General features: G+C 36.3%; 1 protein-coding gene across 3 annotated transcripts in view; it reads right to left on the bottom strand.

Annotated features, from left to right (window-relative positions):
- PAX3 (paired box 3) overlaps positions 1-20,724 on the bottom strand; it is a 113,136-nt gene that overhangs the window by 13,615 nt on the left and 78,797 nt on the right. For all 3 annotated transcript variants that reach the window (XM_074192548.1, XM_074192550.1, XM_074192549.1), the window contains exons 6-7: positions 15,128-15,293; positions 11,621-11,835 (exon numbers count right to left, since the gene is read on the bottom strand). In XM_074192548.1, coding sequence (XP_074048649.1) covers positions 11,621-11,835; positions 15,128-15,293 — 381 coding nt within the window. The remainder of the gene's footprint in view (positions 1-11,620; positions 11,836-15,127; positions 15,294-20,724) is intronic.

Genomic DNA, 20,724 nt, shown 5'->3' with positions numbered 1-20,724 from the left:
AGGTAGAAAGATCCATCAGAGTCATCATAGATCCAATCAGCAACCACAGTCAATAGAAGCAGCATGTGAGTCCAGTGAGGAGTCACTAAAACTGCCCAGTGGTATATACTTGACCCATCCCAACAATAGACTAGTTGACCCATCAGTTCAAGTCATTATGCCCTATATGGATCCAATGCGCTGAATTAGGAAGTAATCCATGTACCTATGAACTTGATGGAGACTTCACAAAGAAAGAAAAGGACTCCTAGAATCAGGAATTATGATTTACATTTTGGCTCTACACATATCTTGTGTTTTTATCACTTACTATTTTTGTGTTCACTCTCTACAGGGATTGTGTGCATTTATTCAGAGGAGGGAGCATGCACATGGTTTATGAAATGCTTTGTAGCTTTTGTCTTTGCTAGAGTTTTCCATTAAATATTCTCTTTTATAAATGAATTGATATCAGGGGCGGCTAGGTGGCGCAGTGGATAAAGCACCGGCCCTGGAGTCAGGAGTACCTGGGTTCAAATCCAGTCTCAGACACTTAATAATGACCTAGCTGTGTGGCCTTGGGCAAGTCACTTAACCCCATCTGCCTTGCAAAAAAAAAATAAATGAATAAATAAATGAATTGATATCATAGTTGATATTGAGAAGCACACCAGATGGGGATTTGTGAATGACAATAGAAGAAACTATAACTCCTCAAAATTAGCCATAGAACCCTGAAGGAAGCAGGGTTGCCCTCTGAAAGACCTAACCTATTATTCTATTACAATTTGGGACAGTGAGCCCAGAGCAAGTATTTTCACCCACATGAGGCATTCTAACACTTTAATTTTTATATAGGTCTGTAGGCATATTCTCTAGCTCACAAGTTCATTCTTCTGATCCAGGAAACTTTTCTGTGAGGTTATCCATATTCAGTCCTACAAGACAATAAAATGTGAGCTCCTTAAGAACAGAGACTACTTCATTTTTATCTTGCATCCCAGGAAATGCTAAATAAATAATTATTGAATAAACGAATGAATAGAAATGCCATTGTTTCGATCAGATCAACTATCAGATGCAAAAGGAGTATAATCATCCCCTTTACAACATGGTATGCTAGACTTTGGTGCTCTGTCAATGTTAATAATTGATTCCAAATGGCTTGGCTTGGTCCACAGTTTGACTTGGCTCCCTGCATCCAAAACTCTATTTCATCGACTATGATTCTGACTACCATTATCTCTAACCTAATGAAAGGCCTGGCTTGTAGGATATCAGCTTCTATTACCTTTGCCCTATCATTATCAGTACTTTTGCTTAGCCTTCTGAAATATACACTCCTTGCTGATGTCACACAATATACACTGGATATGGGGGGGGGAGAAAAGAAGCATACTTTTCACACACACACACACACACACACATACACACACACACACACACACACACACACACACACACACACACACACACTCACTCACAAAACAAACTCATATTCAACTAGACAAGAAGAATGTTCCCATCTTAAAGTTCATCTATTTTCTCTAAAGTATGAAAAGCACATGGGCTATTTTCAGAAATAGTAATGGCACAGTGGATAGAGCACTGGCACTGAAGTCAGTAGGACCTGAGTTCAAATCCAACCTCAGACACTTAACCCCATCGCCCTGCAAAACAACAACAAAAAAAAGTAGTAATAATAGGGGCTGTTGGATGGCACAGTGAATTAGATTCCTGGCCCTGGACCTTGGGCAAGTCACTTAATCCCATTGCCGAAAGAAAGAAAGAAAGAAAGAAAGAAAGAAAGAAAGAAAGAAAGAAAGAAAGAAAGAGAAAGAAAGAAAGAAAGAAAGAAAGAAAGAAAGAAAGAAAGAAAGAAAGAATAATAACTGACATGTTAAGATTAGCAAAATACTTTACATCATTGTATATAATCCTCACAAATTTGAAGTAAATGCTATATATATTAACATCCTCATTTTACAGATGAGGAAACTGAGCCTGAGAGCTTAAGTAACTTGACCAGCATATAGTTAGCAAAGGTGGTCATCAAACTCAATTCTTCCCGACTTCCAGTTCCACTATATGAATATTCCTTCTCATTTTGGTAGGGTGGGATGGGGGGGCCTCAAGGCAGTCCAGATCACCCATTTCATAAGTGTGGGAAATTCTTGATAGAAAACATTCATTGGGGTGGCTAGATGGCGTAGTGGATAAAGCACCGGCCTTGGAGTCAGGAGTACCTGGGTTCAAATCCAGCCTCAGACACTTAATAATGACCTAGCTGTGTGGCCTTGGGCAAGCCACTTAACCCCATTTGCCTTGCAAAAAAACTAAAAAAAAGAAAACATTCATTGTTCTAATATATTACTTAGAAGTTTAAAGAGTTGCCAAGGTCACAGAAAAGCTATTTTTCCATGGACACATAAGTAATACATAATAAACAGAAGACAAAAAACTCAGCTCTTCCTCATTCCAAGACCTGGTCTCTCACTGTCTTGTGGCCTCTCCTTATAGTAATATGTTGTGGCTATCATCATTATTGTTATCTGTTAAGCACGTAACAATTGCAATTTGTTGAGCACATAACAATAATCTGTTGTTAACATGGAAACTTCCTGGTTATGAGATAATTTGGAATTACCACCTTCCATTCCATATCAATATATTATCCATCCCTAATTCTACAAAAATGTCCAAATAATGAACCTCAACAATTAGGATAAATAACTTCCATTACCTTGGCAGTCCTCCATTCTTTGCATTTGCTTGCCAGGAGCAAACATAGTGTTTATCTGTTTTATTGGGATTCTAAATGACATCAATAAGTTAAATAGAGATGGCTATACTATTATAATTGTTATTTTCTAAAAATGCACATTTGTCAAGTCTTCCTATGTTTCCTCACCAGCACAATTCTGAATTAGACCCTTATCACTCTCACGCATTATTTCAAATAATCAGAGCAATAGTCATTTAATCTCACAAGTTCAAGAGCTCACTGCTCAGAAGTAACTGAACTTGTAATAAAATCAAGTTTTCTTAAAGTTTCGAGACAACCCTCAGTCCAATGAGACGGCCCACTTTGCAATTTTTTTCCAACTCAGAAAGCTATTCTTGTCTTTCCCATTACCCTTTCACTGTCTTCAATCTCCTTACAATAAGTAAGACTTCACTGCATAAAGGCTGACTTAAGAATTATTCAATTTCTTTTCTCTTTCTCTGTAATTTATTCACTCAATGAGCATTTATGAATTACCTACTTGTGCCAGATATTAAGCTAGACAGCTAAGGATTCAGATAAAATGAGAATAATTCCTGCTCTCAAGAAGTTTACATTCTCCTGGATCAGTTTGTCTATTATATTATTCTTTTTCTCTTTTTCCTGAAATCCACAAAGACGGAATTGTACAGCCTGAGGAACTGGACATCAAAAGAGATGGCCTAGAGAAAGATGCCTGCACTCAAGAAAGAATCAAGGAAATCATTTCAGCTCCAAATGAACCCTTCTGTGGAACCCCCCCCCCCATGTGTTCCTTTCTATGACATTGTACAAAATCAAGGATCAGATCCAAAGAATGGAGTCATATTTCTTGCCTTCTAGATGGGTGGGGGAGGGACTGGAGGGAAAGGAAGAATTTGAAACTGAAAATAAAAATAAAACAAAAACAACAACGGCAAAGAGCAGGATCAAATTTCAGACCAAATATCAGTTTGATGAGCTCAAGGGTTCTTAACCTATGGTTTATAAACTTAAAAAAAAGTTATTTTAAAACAATTGGTTTTATTTTATAAACTTGTGTATTTTATTTTATGCCGCTAAGAAAAATAGTCTTAGAGGGTATCTTTAGCTTTTGCCAGACTGCCAAAGGAATCCATCACACCAAGAAAAAAAAAAAAAAAGATTAAGAATACCTGGATTAGATTGCATATCCAGACTGCCTAAACTAAAACACAAGTACTCCCTGGAAAAAAATATCTCTTCAAAATAATTGTTTATTTCTTTTGTTTTGGAAAGAAGCTAAAAGGGATTAAATAACAGAGATATCATATCTTGGTCCAAATAGACAAGCATCAACCCCAGTGCCACATCAGGATTCCGTATGATTTATTAGCTGGCAAAGATAAGTCAAGTTGGCCATGCAAAAATGTACTAATTTTGCTCATTGAGGGATGAGGACCACATTAAGTCCCCTCACAAGAGTGTTCTGTCAGCCAGCTAACTGACCAAGTACTGACTAAATATTGAGAGTGGGCTTTATTTTTAATGCTACACTGTACACTGAAACGCATACACCTCTGATGAAACCCAGACTGTTTTTCAAGGACACATTCTTCCAAAAGACCCACAAATAGTACACAACTAATGACTGAATCGAGTCTTCTGTGTCTGCCCAGTACAAAGCCCACATTCAGTCCCTAATTGAATAAATATGCAAGTATTCAGATTTCTGTAGATATTGCCATTTTGCAAATACAGTAATGAATTAAAAGCTTCGCATTGCATTCCAGTCACATATAAAGGGTTGATTCAGGCCACTGGCCTCAGACTTGATGCTAGTATGGCTCTTCTATGAATTACTGACTACAAAGAAAAACTTATAATTTTAGTAGCTTCATTACAGTTGGATGCTCATACTCATTCTTTGATCCTCAATGGTCAGAGTAGTTTCAATGGGCCTAAAATGGAAGGGGATATTCCATTTAATTTATACAATCTATACTCCAAATCCACATTTCAGACAAAGGGGTTGACTATTAAACTTAGTACAGCAAAAAGAGATTTTGTTGTTGTTGCTGTCCTTTTAAGTTACAAAATCCAATTTCCCATATTTGCAATGGATGGAAGGAAGGAAGGAAGGAAGGAAGGAAGGAAGGAAGGAAGGAAGGAAGGAAGGGAGAAAGGGAGGAAGGAAAGGAGGAAAGGAAAAAAAAGAAGAAAAATGTTGGCCAAGTAGCTTGCATCTATTATAGTTTCCAAAGTGGCAGCTGATGCAAGATCGCATGCCTGTAGTTGACAAAAACCAGGACACTCCTAGACTAGAGGGGTAGCAACCACAGATCTACGGAGCACCACTAAGGCACATGGCCAACTCTGACATGATGTGGACTCAATAAATGGATTAACAACAAAGTTTTCAACATGGAGCAAAACATCTTGAAACTAATACAGCAGCACTGAGAAATATTTCAAGGCCTATTGGTTTTTCCTTGTACAGTCAGAGGTGACTCATTCTTGAGCATGAGTCTCCCAAAGTTTCAGAAGGCAAGTTGAGAATATTCAAGGAAAACTTTGAATCACTAAGGTCTTTAAGATCTGGCCCCCTTTATATGGGATCTCCCTGTTACTAAGCTTTGCTTCCAAAAACACTTCTCCAGGCTCATTAATCTGTTTTCCTCCATGGACTAGTTTCTGGAAAGTGTAGGAAGGAGGGTAATGAATCCACCAGGAAAAATGCTATAGCCACCTGCTTGTCTGGTTCTTAGTAGTAAGAACATTTTAAGCTGGGGACAGCAGGATTTGTAACCTGTGTGTTAAAAGTACAAAATAAATGGCCCAACTGTCGACAATACAAGTCATCTTGGAGTTGTTGGATCCGTGCCCAAAAAAGTTCTGAAAAAATAGCTCTTCAGAAACAGGAGCTGCCTGATCCACATGGAAAAGGGTAAGCCTTACTACCTTTCCATCTATCACCAGTACAAGAAAAGGTCAAGGGATTCCCATGCCACAGTAAAAAAAAGATTTTCTTCCTACGTCAAACACAGGCTGACTAGGGGAAGGGGAGGGGGGGAAGTGGGAGAAGGGAAAGAACTCAGCAAACCATTCTTAATCACTATATCCCATTCATATAACAATCTGATCTGTAGTAAACACATACACCTTCAATTGAAAGAAGCATGTTTTGACAAAGAGTCATTGTCTTGCCCTGCATCTGAAGAATCTGAGATAATTGTTAATGCTGTTGTCTGAAAATGACAAGCCAAATCAAAAGCAGTCTTGAATTTTGTGTACACATATTAACGCTTAAATGCTGCTGCCTAATAAGTTTCAGGATTAACAAATGTTTGTCAAAAGGAACTGCATTGAGCAATTGAAATCTAATTTGAAATGGAACCACGATAGTCTAATAAATATATGCATGAAACCAAGAAGCTTCATAATAAGCGTGGCTGACACCAAATATGCAATTTACATACATTACACAGTAATAATCTCAATTTTTAACATTATACTTTAAAGGCGGCCAGTTCATTGGCTGAGTTGAAGGCTTTCTTTTTGTGAAATGGATATGGAGGACAATACTTGAATACTAGTGTCCTTTAAACCATAAATCATTATCTTTCTCATCCAAAGATCAGTTTTTCTCCATCTAGTCTAAAGAGGATTTCTTATCCTCCAAGGTTCTGATGAATAAACCAGACTTAACAGATGAATAGTCAATCAATCTGATGAGATCTGCAGATCTGCTCTTTGCTGCTATTGTTGAATTAAAGAGAGTGGCAATCTTTTTCAAACCTAGCACAAAACACTATAAGAGCATTTTTTCATAGGATCACAGATCTGGAGCTGAGAGGGATCTCAGAGGTCATCTGGCCCTGTCCCTTCATTTTACTGATTTGGAAACTGAGGCCCAGGAAACTGCATGACTTGCCCAAGGACACAAAGCTTGTAAGCATCAGAGATGGGATTCTAACCTGAATCTTCTGACTCCAAAGACATTTCTCTTTCTACTATATCATCCTTTCCATGAAATAAGAGAGAGTAGTCTTTTTTTAAGATCTGACCAAAACAGGAAATCTTCAACTATAAATATTACCCATGAGGGAACTCATTAATAAAATTTAAGCTTTTTCAAAAAATAAAACCCTTTTGATAACTTAAACCCATTTAATTATTTTGTTATTGGTTTGGGTCCTAAACCAGAAACCAAAACCTGCCCATCTGCTCAAAGCTAAACAGAAAACATGTTCATAATAACTCAGATTTAGACCAAATGTATAAAAAAATGGCTAAATGGAGAGGGTCCTCAAAATTTGTGGGCTCTGAATCTGCAAATAGAACTTCCTCTTTTCAGGGAAAAAGGGGGTCTAAATAAAATGAATATAGCAAAGTCTCAGAAAACTTCTTGGATATCAAATGGCTCTGTAGAAAAAAAAATTTCAATGATATAAGAGTAAATGAATCAAAACCATATGGTTCAAATTTTCCTTAAAACACACATAGTTTGAAAAATTAAGGAGGAAAAGTGCTTGGCAAAATGTGTTTTAGGTTTTACCAAACCCAAAACATTTGAAGAATCATTTGCAATACTTGATGAACCCAAAATGCAGCCAAGTTTGCTCAGTCCTATATACTTTCCAACAACACAATGAAGAGCTTCCTAGAAACCTTATAAATCTCTGATACTATTTCACTGAAGACATCATTAGAGATTACCACCAAAGATTTGGGTAAATTTGCATAACTTTTTTTAGGCCTGATCTGAAAGAAGCTTGTTAGTTTGATTGACTAGGGATTTTGTTTGAGGATTTGTTTTTTTTAACCAAAACTCTTCATTTGTTGCAGTGAAAAACTCATCTGAAGAGCATGGACTGAAATGTTCATCGGTCCTATGTCTAGGATATATGGTTGCATTTCCTCACACTCCAGGTTTTAAGTTAGCATTTCTTTCCTCCCCACATGCTGGAAGGTGCTAGCAAGCAATGTGCTCCATCTCGATATGAAGGGAGTACATTTCTTAGCCTCCCCACCCATAGCATTCTTACCTAAACCAAGAGAACGGCAGGCTAGAAAAGCCCCTCACTATCAATGGAGGTCAAAATATTAAGTTTTTTTAGTCTTAAAACAACTTTAATCTTAGAACAATGGTGCTAAGTTACCCATTTCAAGCCACACACTCTTCTATGAGATCTCTGCAGTCCAAGAAATCATAGAACTTTAGAGATGGAAGAAACTTCAAATGGGTTTAATCTGATCTCCCTCCCACAGCAAACAGCTATCCCACCTTTATTGATATATTGAGCACTGAAATTTTTTTTTATGAAAATATCCCCTAAATATGAGAGAGAAAAATGGGAAAAATACAAATGCCTGACAATTAGTGGATGGGCTCATATTTATGGATGGAGAAAGTGATAGGCATGATTTCATATTCTTAGGAAGATTCTAATAACTTAAAATGAAACTATAATGTTAATTTTTAGTTTTTCAATTAATTTCAGTTCAAGTCTTTTTATGTCTGTTTTCCTAAATGAAAACAAGTATTATCCCCAAATACATTTGACAGAAAGTCTGAGGATGAATTAGCCAATCACTTTTAACTAGTTTTTGGAGAATGTGAATAAAATTACAACATATTTTACTTATATTCATTCATTTCTAGCTTTTAAATCCTTTTTTTAAAGTCTTAGAAATGAGATGTTACAAAATAAAACTAAAACAAATACCCCTTTCTGTAACTTGATGCATATATACAAGATTTTTAAAAAATCCTCTCATTCTTATGTAATCTATTAATTTCTTTTCAAGAGATAAAGTAGTACTATTTGGGTTTCAGGGCCATTTCACTTAATTCTTATTTTCAGCAACATTATGACTTATGGTTTCAAAGTTTAGAATACCATCAATATTTCAAATTCTCTGATTCTAGAAAAAAGACATTAAAGAAAATGCATAAAAATATCTCACCCATTAAACAGATCTAACCAAATAGATTTCAAATGAATGTATTATACCAACTCAAAAAAATCCCAGTTATAATTCAGTTTGGGGTCTATAAAATTAATGAGAACAGTACTTGGCAAAACTACAATGTGAATCTGTCTAAACCCAGATCTAGGAAAAATAGACACTATGAGATGAAATTGAAAATAAGGCTTGGTACCACCCATCCTATTTTCTCCTAAGAAATGTATTCCTTTCTCTCTATATGGGAGAATGAATGAAACTATTCTCCCACCATGGTGGTTAAGGTGTCATCACCCTTTCTTCAATGTAGAGCTTCTTTCTTCTGTCCTTTTTAGTTAATGACTATAGTTGTATCATGAGTAATGAACAGACTTCCTCCTGTTTTTGGCCTCTCATTGATGCCAGTGTGCCAGAAGTAGGTCCCTTTGCCCTAAAAACAAAGTTATTTCTAATACTGTGACCCATTCCAATTGTTAAAGTTGAACAGAGTTACAAGTTATAGAGACTTCTAAATTCTCTAACTTAGGTGAACTGTGGTTTGATTCAATTGCTTTTTGCCTTAATTTCTCCAAATTTACATGAGGAAATAAGAATAGGCTACCTAAAATCTGCTCTCTTAATTCATTTAAGCTGCTACAAAAACTAATGGAAAAACTGTTTATTAATGGCAGTAATCTGAGGAGGAATTGTATGATAGGAGTACAAAATATCCCAGTTATACTGTCATGAGTAGTCATGAAATGGGGCATTTTAGAATGACTGAAAGAGTAGTATACTAGGAATCAGGAGCCCCATTTCTTGACCTAAACCATCAACTTGCTTAGTGTTTCTGGACAAGTCTCTCTGCCTCTCTGATACTCAGTTTGCACACCTATAAAATATGGAGGAAGATAGATCCCTTCCAGCTTTCAAATTCAGTGACTAACAAGGTGAGGCTAAATTGGACAATGGAGTTTTGCATTTCCTGAAAAAGAAATTATTTTTTTTTCTCCTAAGTAGGAGGAAATTGTTGGGGGGTTTTTTGACACAACAGTGACATTATTCCTATCAATGCCAATATGTCCAGTTTGGGCATTCTAAAATTCAAGGAATGAGTCTTAGGTTGGAGTTTATTTTCATTGCAATATTCAGCTAAATTATGTGTGTGTATGTGTGTGTGTGTGTGTGTGTGTGTGTGTGTGTGTGTGTGTGTGTGTGTGTATGTGTGTGTGATCACTAATCTAAGGTTATGGTATGAGTCCCAGCTTGTTTCAGCATTCTGCTTAAAGAATGTGAGTCAGTGAGTGGGTGAGTGGCTGGGTGGGTGGGTGGATGGGTAGGTGAGTGGATATATTTAAATAAAAAGCTTTTCTATGGTCCAGAATGGCTGGTGCTGAAATTGACTCTGATAACTGTTTCTGATGGATTAACTCAGGGAGCCCAAGAGATTTCTAGAAGCACCTCCCCACCCCACCCTTGGAATCTGGGCACTGGAAGATGAATCTTTCAATGGACTGCTGTGGTTTCTGTGAGGAGTTGCATTTAAAAATGCCAGGGCTTCAAAACTCAACTTATTAAAGTCTCATTGGAAGGCCTTTCATTGGTTTTCATGTTGTTCTTTTTCAGCTCTGTCCCTCCCTCCCTCCCTCCCTCTCTTCTTCTCCTTCCCTCTCTCCCTCTTTTTTAATCCCACTATGTGCTATAGGAATCTATGAAACTTAATTACACTGACTGTTACAAAAAAGAGCTTATGAACTTTTTGCCTTTAGGCAGAAATGTTTATTTCATTGCCTTTGCTATTCATTCTTTTCAACCCCAACGTCTTTGAACTTTTCAGCTGCTCAGAGTTATCACCGTTGTGCAGAGACCAGGAACTTCACTCCCGAGATGCAAACCACAAGTCGGAGGGAAGGAAGGAGGCAAAGATATATGAGTCGTTATTTTGGCCACCCTTTGTGCCATTAAAATCTCATTTTCTGCCTATTAGAATGCCCTCTCCCTGCTCAGACAGTGGTGATAGTCGGTGATTAGTGTGTAATTGAGTATAATTGTCTTTTCACTTTTCATTTGTGTCATTCTGGGCCTCTCTCTGTTTTTCTCACCACTGAGAGGAAAAAAAGGTGGAGAAAAGATAAAGCTGTTAAAACTCTCCCTTCTCAGCCCCGAAGAGATTCCTGATTGTAATTATAGATTGCAACCCCATCGGTGACATTTCTTCGAATTCCATGGCCAGCTCTGGCCCACACCTGGGCTAAGCTCAAGCTAATAAAATCAAGGCTGTGTATTTCAACAACTGCTAATAATGTCAACTTCAGACAGATGCCACATGTAGGAAATTTAACCAACCTTCTGACATGCCATTATCAAGGCAATTTATTAACACGATTTCCCAAGGAAAGCTCATAGTCCAATGCAAATTAGAAAAACAATTATGACATTCAGATATCTGTCTATTTCCAAAGAGGGGCCTTTCTCCTCATTTGGGCATTTCTAACTCATTTATTCCAGAGTACAGTGGGCATCACCTGGGGCTCCGTCCACATGACTTGGTTGTTTCTTCTTGAGTTGTTTTGTCAAAGTTCTGGTATTTTCTTAAAGGGCCCTTTTTTTCTGGAAATCCTATCAGCTGACCAAATTGCAGAGAAGATGCCAATGTTTGTGAAGTTTCCTAACCAAGGAACAGGACTAGGGGGTGGAGAAGGTTGAACATTACAAACGCCTTGACAGCTAAATGTAAACACCAAGTCTGGATGATTACATTAAAAATCACTTGAAATTAAAACTAAGCTACAACTTTTGATGCAGCCAGTAGGGGGTGGAAAAAAGGAAACTAGCAAACTAAAATCATGTGGCTTGTATAAAGAATACATTATGGTTTAAATTTGGCAATTCATTATACTGGTGCCTCGGGGAATAGACGATTTGGTTCTGGTATACAGCAAATCCTCTGTCTGGAAACACGGGACTGACCTGAGGTGAAAGGCCATTGCCAATGGCGGGGTTCATGGGGTTGGAGGGTCCGGATGGAGGCACAAAGCTGTCTGTATAGCTGGAAAATCCATGTCTGGTGCTGGGCAGGCAATAGGCAGAGCTGCTCTCTGCGTTGGATGGGAGCGTACTTTGGTGAACGGTGCTCGGAGGAAGAGGCTGAGGTCTGTGGACTGTGCTGCTGGGGTCAGACACAGCTGAAATCAAGAGGGACACTTTTAAGCAGATATTCTTATCTTTTGTGCTCCGGCATAACCACTTCATCATTCGCCAATGGTCCCCCCAGTCTGTTGAGACTTGAATTATCAACTAGTTCATAGCTTGCCAATGTCTAATATATAGAGGTATCTGGGTCCATAATTTTCTACTTGGAAATTTATCCACATATAAGCAACACCAATCTGGTGTAGTATCAAAGCTTCTCTACATAGACACACTCTGAATAGTCCATATATTGATATTATTATTATTTCCTGCTCAAATGATCAACTGGATAGGTCAATAAAAGAACAGTTTATTTCAAATTCTTGGTCAATATCTCTTAAGGATCACTTTGATTCTAGTCAAAGGATAATTTAACAAAATCTACAACAAAACATTGTTTAATCTGGTAATGATATTAGAAGTTTCAAAATAATTTACAGCCAACATTCTTTAATCAATCAATAAGCTAGCAAATATTGACTTTTCCCAAAAATTACCTAGTAAATGTCATTCCTTTATGATTGCAAGCTTAGATAAAAATGCAATGGCAATAGACAGATCTCATTCACATTCATGAAAGTTCATCAGTTTCTAAGAAACTACTGGAGAATTGCATTATATTGTCCCCCAGTGTGCCAAAACATGAATTATCAACTGGTTCATATGTTACCTATGTCAAATATATAGAGGTGTCTGGATTCATAATTTATACTTAAAATTTACCCATAGATAAACTACACTCTGGAATTATCAAAGCTTATTTTTCCTACATAAGCATACTCTTCTTTATATTAAATGCTGAACATTGCATATATTGATATCATTTCCTGCTCAGATTATCAACTGGATGGGCCACGCATAGTAAACACATAAAAATACAAACACTGAACATTCCGGATATTGATATTATTTCCTACTTGAATTACCAACTAACATAAGAACAGAAAATCTTAAATTCTTGATCAATATTTCTGAAGGGATTACCTCAATATTAACCAAAGGATGATTTAAAATACCTACAACAAAGTCTTGCTTACCCTCATAATGACATTTGAAGTTTCAAAAGAATTCTGTTTAGAGCTGACATTCCCTAATCAACCAATCAATAAGTTAGCAAATAATAGTTTTATCAAAAATTAACTAGTAGGGGGCGGCTAAGTGGCACGGGCAGCTAGGTAGTGCAGGGGCGGCTAGGTGGCACAGTGAATAGAGCACCGGCCTTGGATTCGGGAGTACCTGGGTTCAAATCCGACCTCAGACACTTAATAATGACCTAGCCATGTGGCCTTGGGCAAGCCACTTAACCCCATTGCCTTGCAAAAAAATAATAACTACTGTTATTCCTTTATGATTGCAAGTTTAGTTGTAAACATAATGCCAACAGACAGATCTCATTCCCATTCATGACAGTTCATCAGTTTCTAAGAAGCTATTGAAGAAAAGCATTATACCACAGTATATTATCAAAACATACTAAAATACAAACATACCTCACCTCTGTTTATCATTGCTCCCCTTATTTTCCTCTCAAAAAAATTACTTTCAGTAATGTAATTGTCTCAAGAAGAGGTCATTCCCATAACAACAATGTTGTAAATGAAAAATTCATTTCTAGACAGTCATCACTCAGATTATTAAAACTCAAATGAGTCTTTACAGAGATCTGAAACTAGAATCAGATTGGGCTGTTAGCAATTAGCTACTATTCATATTTAGGTAACTGGAGGCACAGTGAAGAGAGTAGTGCACTTATTGTATATCTCTAGGCATTTGACTATTAAATGTTTCAGTTTCCTTGGCTGTAAAAAGGATAGTAATAATAACAATAATAATATCTCCTGAGGTTATTATGAGAATAAAATGAGTTGATATTTGTAAAATTCCTTGCAAACCTCCAAGTGTTTTCGTCAGCTGTTTTTGCTTATTTATTTATTATTTAGCAAAGAAGGGCTTACAAAGCACTTTCCTTAAAATCCTGTGAGGTAGTTGGTGCAAGTATTCCTATTTTATAGATAAGAAAACTAAAACTGAGAAAAGTCAAGAGACCTGCCCAGAATCACAAAACAATAATTGCCAGAATCAGAACTCTGATATTTCTGCCATGTACTGTTCTCTTCAAATATCTAACCCAAGTCATCAATGGAACTCCTACAATCTAATGATGGAGTGGAATGGGGAGAGAGAAGATCAAGAGGGGGAAATAGGGTCACTGGATAGAAGACAGGAAGCAAAAAATTCAGTGATACCTAGGAGGCAGACAGGAGAACTTCATTTTGTCTTCTTGGAGAATCCCCTGACCTCTAGCAACACCTAACTCGGTGATGAAAGCTCTCCATTCAGTTTAAACTTTGTTTTAAAAATTAAAAAAAAAATACTTGCCATCAGCTGGACAAAACAGAGTCCATCTTCCCAGAGGAACCAAATAATGTAAAAGTATTAAACCCTAATGTAAAGCATGGATAGATGGGGCAATTATAGTTGGCTCTAGGGTTTCAGAGTCCAAATTCGCAATATCTCCTTTTTTTTTTCAGGTTATAATTCTATAACCAATGGAAATATGACTATGAATTAGCAGAAGACAGGTAAAAAAATTTTTAAATATAATTTTTTTTTCTTTCTGTCTTCTTTTCCTTTGTAATTTATGTGGTAAGGTAGCTAATTAAATCTGTCTGTGAATGGGACGGTTATTGATCCCTTATCCGTGAACTGGTTTGCATGACTGTCCTGTGATATTTAACAGCCCCACTGAAGAGCAATGATTAATTGGATACCACTGTCTAGAAATGTTAGAGTGGGCACCTGCAGATTACTAAGTTCAGATGATTCTCCATGTAAATTGATATAATTGTGAACATCCAATCAGAATGCTGCTGATATTACTACTAAATATGGTATCTCTACATATCACTTGTGTGGGGCACTCCTGTGTACAACGTCCTTAAAACATAATTAGACAACAAAAATATGATAAAATATGGCATAAATTCCATTACTCTTCCAGATCCTAAATAGGAGGATGAATATAGATGATATGGTAGAAAGAGTTTGAGAAGGAAATGGAAAATCATTCAAATATTTTTGCCAAAAGAACCCCACATGGGGTCATGAACATGAAGAGTCAAAAACAATTCAAATGACTCAACAACATATGCTGTTCTTGTATGTGTTTATGCATACATATCTATCATGTATATCATGTGTGTTTATATACCTAAACAGATACATCCATATAATATCTGAACAAAGTACTTCTATTTTAGTCTCCTTTACTCCTTTCCAACATACCTTGTGGGATAGATGTAGGCTGATAGGAGGTCTCCGACAGCTGGTATGTTGGGAGAGTTGGCATGGCAGTAGGAGGGAATCCCCCCGGAATTAGATGGTTGAAAGCCATCAGTTGATTGGCCCCAGCTTGCTTCCTCCATCTTGCCCGGCGGTTGCTAAACCAGACCTATGGATTTAATTTAAAATTTGAGGATTTCACTGATGAAATAATAGTACATTCTTAATGAATTTTTCATGCTAAAACAGATTAAAGAACCCTTACTGACAAGGAGAAGAAGAACAAGAGCACTCAACCTTCTGTTTTCTTTGGGGCTTGATAGGAGGGGGTAGGGTTAGGATGGGCGGTAGAGAGAATAAAGAGAACCACTTTTCAGGAGTCATTGAAAAGACTTCAGGGATTCCCAAAAAGTCTAGAGTAACTAAGCAGGAGTAGGGACAACAGCAACCTAAATCCTCCCTCCATCAACAGATTTCCACCAACCTCCACATAGATAAATAGAAACTTTGATTTAGATGTATATATATCTATATAAAAAGATTCATATATTATATGCATTTATAAATAGTATGTGCATTTATATATGTCTACACATTCATATATAATTGTATATAAGTATAAATATTTCATATATCATATACATTTATAGTACATATGAATATATACATAGTACATATGTTCACATATACACATATTGTATATGTGTGTGTATGGAATCCATAATGAAATAAATAAATAAAATATTAAAGTCTTGACATCTAATAACATTACCAAGTAAACAGGGCCCATATGCCATATGTACAAGGCTCTAGATTGCTGTTAAACGTCAGATGCCAATGCTTTCAAAGGTTACCCCAGTCATTCACTATGCTTTGCCACCAGATTTCAGGTCTTATTGATCTGCCTGTAAATTTCTATGGCCTTTACATGCACAGTTCCGGGATATACATAAAAATTTCAAAAGAACAGAAAACAAGGAACAGTGTTGCTTTCTATTGAAACTATGGGACATTATATTACTTTTAGTGAGGATAAAGTACATAGAAGGAATCAAGTTTAAAATGAGGAGGGCAAAATACTTATGATGCCTCTTTTTAAATAATTTTATGACTATTAAGAGTCAGGAAAAAAGAGAATAAATATTAGCAAGAAATCCAATTGTCTTATTTACTACAAAGGCCTTACACAAAACTCTGAAATGTGAGAGGGATCCTTAGAAAAATTACATCTAGAAGAACATATAATTTTTTAAGCCTTCATTAAACATTGTTCTAGTTATGGGCTACTTTTCCAGACTTATTTAATTTTATCCATATTCATACACTGTAGTCTAACTATAGTAACTTATGACTTCATAAACTCAGCGCTGCATTTCCCTTCTCCAAGGATTTGTTCATAATGTCCCCTCAAACCCAAAATATATTTCCTCCACATTTCTGCCTCCACTGGATTCTGAGCTGCCTTCAAAAAACTTACAACTCCTTTTGAAGCATGTCTTCTTCTAGAAGTTCTTAATTTTCTGGGGGGGGGTGCACATGTGAGCATGCCCCGGACACCTTGTGAAATCTAATGAAGTCTGTGGGCCCCTTTTTCAGCATAATGTTACATAAAAAGTATATGTGGAATTACAAAGGAAATTGTATCGAAATAAAGTTATCAAAATATTAAAATAATAATGACATGGATTCCAGCTTAAGAACTTCTGTGCCAAATATCCTCATTAATACTTTCTCATATATAGTTTTGGAATCAAAACCAAAAGAAAAGCTAGAGGTTTGAAGTTACCCAGCTAATAAGTCACAAAGCTGGATTTGAACCCACTGAACTCTAAGTTTGGTGCACCTTCTACTATATCATTCTCCCTTGGCTAAATAACAGTCTTATTTTTACCCAACTAGGCTATAGCTCCTTCTTCTGGAAAAATAAAGGACTCAGAAGAGATCTTCCCTGGTTTTAACATTCCAGAAGTTATATTAGAATAGCATGCTTCTTGCATTTCCAACAGAGACAGACAAGATTCATCATTGGCTTCCCATGTTGACCTTTATTCTCACCTGTTGTCTTAAGTTTAAATAAACTAACAAATCACTGTCCTTCATTATTAAACATTAAGCAGATAACATCAAGGTGTGAATGACATCATGTCTTCTAGCATGCTGGCCAATTTCCCACAAACCAGGAAAGGCTGCTTATGCTAATGTAATAACTTTCAAGCCAAGTCACTTCCTTTGCCCATCTGCTCTGGTCTCCAAACATCCCTCCTGCCACTATCCCTATTTATTCATGACCATCGTGTAGAAAGTATGGAGAAGAAATAAGGTGATGATAGCAATGATATCTAGTTCACCCTGACCTTATGCATATAGTCAAAAGGATAAACAGAGGGGGAAATAACAATTCCTGGCATCTATATAAAGATTTATGTACTTTATTTTTTTAATTTAATTTCAAATTTATGGAATAAAATAAAAGCTATCTATAAGATAATATAATGAGCAAAGATGATTGCACATGAAACTGCAACTTTATTATGTACAACTTGCTGTACCTTTCACAATGAATACCTCATTTTATTTATCCTCACAAAACCTAAAAGGTAAATGCTCATATTGTTCTCATTTGGAGGTGATGAAACTGAGGTCATTTGCACAGGGTCACACAGTTACTAATGTCAGAGCCTGGATTTCAATTTGGGATTTCCTAATTTCAAGTCCATCCCTCTATCTACTGTGCCTCCAGCTGCCCCTGTAGACTATATAAGCAATCAGAGAAGACCACATTCCTTGTTCCAACCCTAAATTCAAATTCAAGTATTTAATCTAAACTAGTCTGAGTTCCAGACCTGATGTGTGACCTTGAGCAACCAATGAAGTGTTCCTGGAAATATCAAATGTTAGAAGTAAAAGAAACTTTAGAGAAAGAATCTAATCCAGTCTGAGAAAACTGACTCCAACAGATGAAGTCTGTACCCAAGGTTACATAGCCTTTTAGTGGCAGAACATATCTACTAGGCCAATAGACTTTTCACTACATCCTGTGCATTCTCCTCTCTTTGGCTTCTAGCTTTATTTCTATAAGAACTCAATGATCATATTTTATTTAACTAGTTTAAAGAAACAATTTATGAAACAAAACACTCTCATGAAAGCATGCAAGAAATAAGTATTTTGCACATCATAAAAACTATTGAGAGTCATTCTTTCCCACTAAAACTTTTATCACCTGTGATTATTTGCATAGTAACAGCTACAATAACTTAAGCCAAGATAAAATAACAAGAACTATAAATCCCTATGATTCAGGCCATCAGCTGATCACCAGAGAGGGAAAGAATTCTCTTTCTATTGCCCCCTACCAAGCTATGATATAGTATTACATAATTTGATACATTACAAGGGGGAGAGTAGAGTTTATATTCCTCTCAATGTTTTTTTGTCATTTGCCAATTCACTTCTCTTTGCAGGAGGATGCCAGATAAATTGAACAAATAATTCCTGAGGACACAATACTTATAGATTTCTTTTTACTAAAATTCAGAATTTAGCAAATGTAACTTTCTGTGGGAGGACAAAGTAAAAAAAAAGCACTGAAGTAAAAATATTAGTTAATTCTCATCTCCTACCATGTACCCTACCCTTCACCATGGTAAAGAAGATTAAGAGCTGACATTTATGTCATAGAAATGATTTACCTATATAATGCCATTTTATTTTTATAGGTGTGTGTCTACACTATTGTTAGAAACACCTTTCCTCAGACATTGTGCTTGACCAAAAAAAAGGGAAATTTGGATTGTGATGGGGGGGTGTTTTTCTTGTTTTTGATTCTGCTTCATTTTTCAGTCACCAAAAACTGAAACCAATGCCTACTTCAGTATTAATAATTAGAGCCATATTCATTTCTCTCTTTCTAGCTTCTCTTTTACCCAAAAAGAAAATAAAATTACTTTTGTTCTTGCACTTTTATCACCAATTGACTACTATCTTTTCTTCCATGCTGGGTTGAGCAAAAGATCCATATGCTATATGCTGCTGGGAATTTGTTAGGCCGTAGATCATAGCCATGGTGTGAGGCATGATGTGTCTCCAGGGAACTAAGGAAGCCGTAAGGAATGTAAAGAGTCACCGGGTTAAAGCCACACTAAGACAGCTGTTATGTTAATGAGGGGGGTCTGCTTTTTTGGCCAACTGTAGGTCACTGATATGGAAAAATACGAACAAAAAGGGAGAAAACATGTTGGTTTGCTTCTATTTACATAAAAAAATAATCAGCTTTTTTATATTTATTGAGCAGAAAGAGTCTGTACAATCTCACTTTATGATTTTGAAATATTCTGTAATGCTTCATTTTCAGTAAAGGTAAAATGAATATTTTCTTCAAAATACTATAAGTTGGGGGTGGCTAGGTGGCACAGTGGATAAAGCAGCGGCCCTGGAGTCAGGAGTACTTGGGTTCAAATCCAGTCTCAGACATTTAATAATGACCTAGCTGTGTGGCCTTGGGCAAGTCACTTAACCCCATTTGCCTTGCAAAAACCTCAAAAACACAACAACAGCAACAACAACAACAAAAGCAAAATACTATAAGTTCTTTTAAATGGCTTCATTCACTCTCTTCAGTTAAGAAAATTTAGAGATTTTTAACAATCGTTTAGTTGACAATCAGAGATGTGTTACTTTTTTTAAGAAGATGCTACTTATCTCAATCCATTTTCATTCATTTTAAGTCTAGATCATTTTATGATTAAGAAACATGGGATACTGTATTCTGGTTGTTTGGAAACATGGGTAGCCATATTACATTGTCCAATCTTGAAAATGCTGCTGACCTGGGAGACCATGAATTCATTCTTCAGATTCACTTTTAGGACTAATCAGAAAATTCAATAATTTTTCTCATCAAAAAAGCATGGGTTTTCAAAAATATCAAGTCAATTTCTTAAATGTGCATTTTATATTTAATTTAAAAAATTAATTTACTTGGAAAATGCTATGTGTTATAGCAATTTGTATCATATTCCTTTCCTAAAATGTAAGCTTCTTGAGGGCAAATTCTTTATCTCATCTAGACTTTGTTCCTCCTTCTCCAGAACTAAAACAATGTAGTTGGTAATTAATAAAAGTAAGTTATATGAAGTTGCAATGTATGTGCATATAGTGCCAGCATAGGACTATATCATAACCACCTGTGTTTTCTGAGCACCTTTCATAGGACTTTCTATGTACAATGATTTGAAGGATTTCTGATTTCATTTGGAAAATTCCAGGCTACCATCCCCTCACCAATTCAGAACAACCCTTCCATGGAATAGATAAGTCTAGAGAGTTGCCTGATAACCAATGAGGTTAAGTGACTTACCCAAGGTTTCCTAGTAACTGAATGCAAAATGCAGAATCTGAGTTCAAGTCTTTCTGATTCTAAATATGGGATCATATTGGCTTAATGAATGTTAGGTTAGTAATAACCATTAAAAATGATGACAAAAATTAGGCTAATAGATTAAGCATATTAATTTATTATTAAATATCTGTTGAATGGTGATCCTATGATGAGCCAAGGTGAATAGAATGATCTCTGAACCCACAACCAAGAAAGAATT

The sequence above is a fragment of the Macrotis lagotis genome, chromosome 6 (genome assembly GCF_037893015.1).
Source record: "Macrotis lagotis isolate mMagLag1 chromosome 6, bilby.v1.9.chrom.fasta, whole genome shotgun sequence".
Taxonomy (NCBI): domain Eukaryota; kingdom Metazoa; phylum Chordata; class Mammalia; order Peramelemorphia; family Peramelidae; genus Macrotis; species Macrotis lagotis.
Note: the sequence above shows the minus strand (reverse complement) of the source record. Positions and strands in the feature narration are given on the sequence as shown.